The sequence below is a fragment of the Lolium rigidum genome, unplaced genomic scaffold (assembly GCF_022539505.1).
Source record: "Lolium rigidum isolate FL_2022 unplaced genomic scaffold, APGP_CSIRO_Lrig_0.1 contig_35040_1, whole genome shotgun sequence".
NCBI lineage: Eukaryota > Viridiplantae > Streptophyta > Magnoliopsida > Poales > Poaceae > Lolium > Lolium rigidum.
This window is the reverse complement of record NW_025900303.1, coordinates 19,175-26,115: the sequence shown is the minus strand read 5'-3', so window position 1 is coordinate 26,115 and position 6,941 is coordinate 19,175. Positions and strand designations below refer to the sequence as shown.

General features: G+C 45.0%; 1 protein-coding gene across 4 annotated transcripts; it reads left to right on the top strand.

Moving 5' to 3' along the window:
• The first annotated feature begins 289 nt into the window (after positions 1-289).
• LOC124681179 lies at positions 290-3,396 on the top strand. Of its 4 annotated transcripts, none has more exons than XR_006995748.1 (3): positions 290-928; positions 1,012-1,957; positions 2,614-3,396. XR_006995748.1 is itself a non-coding variant. In XM_047216123.1 (2 exons), the coding sequence occupies exons 1-2, from the start codon at positions 532-534 to the stop codon at positions 1,230-1,232; spliced, it is 618 nt and encodes a 205-aa protein (XP_047072079.1). In that variant the 5' UTR covers positions 290-531; the 3' UTR covers positions 1,233-3,396. The 4 variants fall into 4 exon arrangements, 1 of the variants encoding a protein (XP_047072079.1); XR_006995749.1 differs by having other exon boundaries at positions 2,066-3,396; XR_006995747.1 differs by having other exon boundaries at positions 1,012-2,734; positions 3,173-3,396.
• The last annotated feature ends 3,545 nt before the right edge of the window (positions 3,397-6,941 follow it).

Below are 6,941 nucleotides of genomic sequence, written 5' to 3'. Positions count from 1 at the left end.
CTGGTTTGCTCAAACCATAATTATTTGAGTACTGTTGATGGTAACTCCTCTCCAATCAGGATTTGCCACGACACTGTTTTCTCCTGTAGATGGAACCAGGATTCCGTAGGTGCAAGGATTTAATTTGGTCTTCTGTCTTTTTTTTAAAGTGCTAAATCCCTAATTACCGGCAGCTTCCTGGTTACTTTCCATTTATCGTGCTTGGCGGTAACCAGTTGTCGTGTGGGAGTCGTTTTAGAAAACCGGCCACCGCTTGCGTGCTAATTGGATAAGCATCAGGTCTATCTCGAACCGCCCCGTGCCCCTCCTTTCCCAATCAATTTCTCTCGCTTTTCCTCTTCTCTCGAACCAATCGATGGGGGCTCCTCCTCACCGCCACCGGCGGCCGCACGACGCCGGCTGAGATCTTCTCCTTCCCAAGCCAAGCACCCTCCTATAATCTATGGGGCCATGTGATTCTTGCCCTGCTGGGCCGACGCTCTATCTCCCTCTCTGGCCGCCCGTTTCTCTCCCGATGCTGCTGGTGACGCAATGAGGACCTCGGCGCCCTCCTCTCCCCACGTGTTTCCTGTCAGATTTAAGTGGAGAGGGCGTGCGTCTGCCGGTGCCTCGCCGGCGTTCTTCCCACCTCTTCCTGGCATAGCGCGCCTCAGATCCTTCAGCAAGATGTCGGTCGCCATCCGGAGCTCTCCGCGTGGCACCGGCGGCGTCTGCGTCGTCAATGGAGGCGGCAGCCGGTGGGAGGCGTTCAAGGGCCGGTGGCCAGGAGCCGTGGGGGAGATCCCCCATGTGGGGGTGGAGGATCTCACGCCGGAACGGGGGATGAGCCATGGGGATGGTAGCCGAGGGAGGCTGCTGGTGCGGGTGAGCAATGGCGGCCGGCAGCGTCGGGCGAGCCACACTTCTCATGTCCGTCCTGCAGGAACAGGTAACCCGTGAAGTTCAGTATCTTTCCTTTTCTTGCTTGATTGTTGTCTATTTTTGTTTCTCCTGATTTGTTTTCTTTTTCAGGAATTTATGGAGATGCCTTTGCCAGGAAAGTTGATCTATTGTTCGATGTGTACAACAGAGATTCCTATGTCCCTGTTCTGCTGCTTTATTCCTCTGGTTCTGTTGGCATGCCTTGGACTACTTCATCAAGGATTATTTTCTGTGTTGTTAACTTAGTTTCTTCACACTGCACGTCTAGATTTCCGTTCAGCGAGGTGTTCCTTTGCACATATTTGGTTTAAAATTTCGCATTACTTCTCAAAAAATGGTTATCTTTGTCACGGGAACATGGAGAAGGAACTAGAATGATAGGAAGCCCCTATATAGAAATTTATATGCATTTCATCCTCCCAGCCTTCCGAATCCATTTGGGATAGACAAATGCATGTGATACTGTTTGTTATACATCACTATCAGTCTACAAAGAGCAGATATGCATGGCTTTAACCCTTACAAGGTAACTTATTCCCTAGATACTTCCAAGATTTATCATCCATAAGCAACAAAGTCAAACTCAGGTCTGACAGAAATATTCCATATGCGCATGTTTTCTTATCTCTTCGTGGCCATCAAGATGTATGGAGATGTGATACAAAGTTGATTTCCTAATTCGGACAATGGACTGTGCAGTGAATCTCCAATAAATCTCGCATGGATGATTACAACTTTTTAATATCACGGGCTTCCTAATTGTTATACAGTAGTGACAAAATATTTCTTTTTGCTACAGCTTTCATAATTCTATACGACTTTCTCAGAAAATTTATTTGTTGATCGGGAAATACTAGCCTATCGTCGAATATGATTTCTATGTGAAGAGGAATTTTGTATGCCATACTTTTGCTTTCAGAAAGAATTTGATCAACTGATGTGCTATTGTGATCCTAGATTATGTACACCTCCAATCATCCACACTATGGTAATGCGAGATGGAGCAGCGGACGCTGTCGACCAGCTCAGCATGCAGGTCAGCTTCCTCTGAGTCCACATGTTTGTTCTTTACGGTGCAGTTCTGTAATTCTCTGATTTTCTTTACTGTAACCATGTCTACTATGACACTACATTTTGTTTTCAGGTTCTGCTCTTTTTCCATATTGATGTGCTGCTATGTTATTTGGCCGGTCAAGGGCAACAGCTTACTATCTCCTAATACTTATTACTGTTAGTTCTAAAATGGGACTGTTAGTTCTAAAATGGGATGTTTACATGCCAATGGACGCAGAGATCTGAAACCAGGCGTCTATGTTTGGACTGTTTGAATTTTGGGTTTGCACCTCATTTTATTTCCATTTATCATGTAGTACTAAGTTAAATTTTATGCTCTGCTGTAGATTCTTTGGAAGACAGCCAAACATGGGTACATGATGCATTGTGTGTTTAAAGCTCTGAAATTATGTATATATTTTTTATACCAAGCTCACTTACTGCTTTGGCAAGTAGGTGCTCTTCTCAATAAACTCTGAAGGAAGATTGATTACAACTGAAAATATAATTGATAAATATTATTTATGACTTCTTTCAACATTTTACTGCTCTATTCCATATACCTCTATTGTACATCTCATATAGAATGTTGTCGCTGCAGCAGCTCTAATTACTTATAGCTATCATTCATGGATGCAGGTTGGAAGAAAAGTGAGTTTAAGCATTCTTTTCTGGGTATATTTGCACCTACAAGCTTCCTGCACTTGATGAAAATGGGGAGCCAACTACAGAAACGAGGAACATACTGTCTCATGTTCAGGTGATAAATATTTTTCGTTCCTTTTTGGTTTCTCGGAGATAAGGTATGGGTGTCCCCTCAGATTTATGGATAACGATATCACCTGTGTTCATAGGTTTTACGCATGAGAGTGTTGTTATTCTCCCTGTGTGATTCTGTATGAATAGTGTTGGATTGGTCTTTTGTGTCGCTTAATACAAACAGTTTTCCTGCTCATCTAGCTTAAGGGATGAAAATTTCTTCCAGTTCATATGATGTTGCAGAGTTTTCCTCTTACAAGACATACCAGACATAGTGTTCATCTTGATTTGTAAACTATCTAAATACCACTACTTGATGTATTATGTATGCTGATCTTATCTTAGATGGGTTCTTCCTATAGATGATGCTGTCATTTTGATCCAAAAATTATCAATGATATGCATGAGAGTAGGAACTAATATCTGAAATCTCTCACAGGAACAAAGCCAAATTCAGGCAGTCAACTTGGACTTCTTACATCTACTGTCTATACACGTTTGGTGTCTAGGATACTAATAGGAGATGCTTTAGTTTATAGATAATGCCATGGCTATTTCACATGTACTTTCCCTCATTCACGGTATGTCGCAGCAGGACCTCTGTGTTCTCTGAATTATGTTTATGGTATTGTCCCTGACCCAGCTAATCGATTTGCTCAACAATAGCTTGCAATTTCAATATAATAAATCTTTCCTTCGCCTACCCAATTTTTTGTTTATGCCACGGTCCACTAAGGACAGGCTTCAACAGCTTAAGCCCACTGGTACAGTTTAGGATGATGGATAGAGTAGCTATTTTTCTGTACCTTTTGCTTTTCGTTTTCTTCAGTGTGACAATCTCAGCTGTTATGCATACAAAGCAGCTTTGTCACTAACGACATAATACAAAGAAACGGTAACAAAGAACTACTAGGATCTTGCAAAATTAGTGTGAAACTATGTAGTTTTGGCTCTAGATTCTAGCTTCTTCGAAGATCTCAGGACATAGGAGTATTTCCTACATATTAACACACCAATCTCTGACAGTGTGCTTCAGTCGTTATACATGTTGTTTGCGTCCTGCAAAAAAACCTGCCTACGACTCTACATCCACCGGCGCCCATCACCACTAAGTTGTCCCTCTTGGTTCATTATTCACATCATCCACCTCATCTTCATTATTCACTTTCTACTGACTACCTATATAGATCGCAACTTTGAAAAACCTAACTTGGTCCACACAAATATCGCGACGGGCGCGGCGTGCCGCCGCGCCAACTTTCCTAGTGTATATTCATGGCTGGTTCTTGTTGCGGTGTACCTAATTAATATTGGTGATGCGGCCTGCGCCCGTGGAAGTGACTTATGATCAATGTCTACTGTATGTTAGTAATTGAAACAATGCACAATGAAGTAAAATAATAGGATATTATCAAAAAAAGTAAAATAATAGGAGATGCTGCAGATACTTATATGGAATGCTATTTACCAGAAATCACTACGGGAAAAACAGGCGCTGCCGTGCAGCGTTTCAATGCCGTGAGTCGCCGCACGGCAAAGAAATCATTGCCGTGGGCAGCAAGCAGCACGCACGGCAACGACAATCCGCACGGCAACATCTGAGAGCAGTGCACGGCAATGAATGCAAGCACGGCAAAGACAGAAGCGGCGCACGGCAAATAATCAAATGACGGCAAAGTACAAGGAAACCTCACGGCAAAGAAAGGAAGACGGCAAAGTCCCTACGTGCCGCACGGCAAAGAAACCATGCACGGCAAAGGCCCTGGGCATTGCCGTGGCTCGCCCCTTTGCCGTGCGGACAGGTTAGTTGCACGGCAAAGGCACCTTTGCCGTGCGTTCCCTTCTTTGCCGTGCGCTAATATAATTTTTTTATTTTTTTTCTATTTTATTTCATCTAATACTTATATTTATTTGTTAATTAGTTTTTCTTTTTGATGACTATTTATTAGACAATGTGCAATACAAAATTACTCTCCATATATGTTCATCCCCCACATATATCACGGTTTCGGAGCAATCCGCGGTTCGGAAAATCTCCTAAGTGTTATCGCCCAACGGTGAGGAAGGTCACACCGGGGAGCTACTTTTGCACCATTAGACCTTGCACCACACTTTCACACATATCATAGGTCCACATGCAAGATTTGGTGGGGTTCCGGTGCTCCGGCGGTCGTTCTCCCCCCCCCCCCCCAAAACAGCGGAACGTGTTCCCCGGCGGGTCTACCCCCTAGATTTCTCCGCGCGAGGGTGCACCAATGTACTTTTTCATTCTTTTAGGTTTGTTTAGGACATATACACATGGAGAACCAAGATTGGGACCCTTTGGCACATATACCCGCAGCTAGAGCCATTGTCACACGATCGAGGGTGTGCCTGATCTACTGGTTAGGGTTAGGTGTAGGGTTAGGGCTAGGGTTTAGGGGGTAGGGCTAGGGTTTAGTTTAAATGTTGTTAGGTATAGGTTTAGGGTTTAGGGTTAGGGTTAGGGTTTATGATGCATGGTTCTGCAGCTCCGGTGTCGTGGTTTAGGGGTTTAGAGGGGTTTAGGGCTCGAAGCCTCCCCAGTTTAGGGTTTAGGGTTTAGGGGAGCTACTTTTGCACCATTAGACCTTGCACCACACTTTGACACATATCATAGGCCCACATGCAAGATTTGGTGGGTGATGCGTGTAGTTGACACGTCCGTTGGGAACCCCAAGAGGAAGGTGTGATGCGCACAGCGGCAAGTTTCCCTCAGTTAGAAACCAAGGTTTAATCGAACCAGTAGGAGTCAAGAAGCACGTTGAAGGTTGATGGCGGCGGGATGTAGTGCGGCGCAACACCGGAGATTCCGGCGCCAACGTGGAACCCGCACAACACAACCAAAGTACTTTGCCCCAACGAAACAGTGAGGTTGTCAATCTCACCGGCTTGCTGTAACAAAGGATTAACCGTATTGTGTGGAAGATGATTGTTTGCAGAGAAAACGATAAAAACAAGTATTGCAAGTAGATTTGTATTTCAGTATTAAAAGAATGGACCGGGGTCCACAGTTCACTAGAGGTGTCTCTCCCATAAGATAAAAGCATGTTGGGTGAACAAATTACGGTCGGGCAATTGACAAATAGAGAGGGCATAACAATGCACATACATGACATGATAAGTATAGTGAGATTTAATTGGGCATTACGACAAAGTACATAGACCGCCATCCAACTGCATCTATGCCTAAAAAGTCCACCTTCGAGGTTATCATCCGAACCCCTCCGGTATTAAGTTGCTAACAACGAGACAATTGCATTAAGTATGGTGCGTAATGTAATCAACAACTACATCCTCGGACATAGCGCCAATGTTTTATCCCTAGTGGCAACGGCACAACACAACCTTAGAACTTTCTATCACTTGTCCCGAGTGTCAATGCGAGGCATGAACCCACTATCGAGCATAAGTACTCCCTCTTGGAGTTAAAAGTAAAAACTTGGCCGAGCCTCTACTAGAAACGGAGAGCATGCAAGATCATAAACAACACATGTATAATAACTTGATAATTAACATGACATGGTATTCTCTATCCATCGGATCCCGACAAACACAACATAGAGTATTACGGATAGATGATCTTGATCATGTTAGGCAGCTCACAAGATCCAACAATGAAGCACAATGAGGAGAAGACAACCATCTAGCTACTGCTATGGACCCATAGTCCAGGGGTGAACTACTCACTCATCACTCCGGAGGCGACCATGGCGGTGTAGAGTCCTCCGGGAGATGAATCCCCTCTCCCGGCAGGGTGCCGGAGGAGATCTCCAGGATCCCCGAGATGGGATCGGCGGCGGCGGCGTCTCGGAAGGTTTTCCGTATCGTGGTTTTTTCGCATCGGGGGTTTCGCGACGGGGGCTTTAAGTAGGCGGAAGGGCAGAGTCGGGGGCCGCACGAGGGGCCCACACCACGGGGCGGCGCGGGCCCCCCTTGGCCGCGCCGCCATGTGGTTTGGCCACCTCGTGGCCCCACTTCGTATGTTCTTCGGTCTTCTGGAAGCTCCGTGGAAAAATAGGCCCACGGGTCTTCGTTTCGTCCAATTCGAGAATATTTCGTTACTAGGATTTACGAAACCAAAAACAGCGAGAAAACGGAACCGGCACTTCGGCATCTTGTTAATAGGTTAGTTCCGGAAAATGCACGAATATGACATAAAGTGTGCATAAAACATGTAGGTATCATCA

Excerpts from the sequence above, each read along its gene's own strand:
- LOC124681179 (XM_047216123.1), top strand. The coding sequence starts at position 532 with ATGAGGACCTCGGCGCCCTCCTCTCCCCACGTGTTTCCTGTCAGATTT. Across the intron at positions 929-1,011 it reads TGTCCGTCCTGCAGGAACAG|GAATTTATGGAGATGCCTTT; the intron begins GTAACCCGTGAA and ends TTTCTTTTTCAG.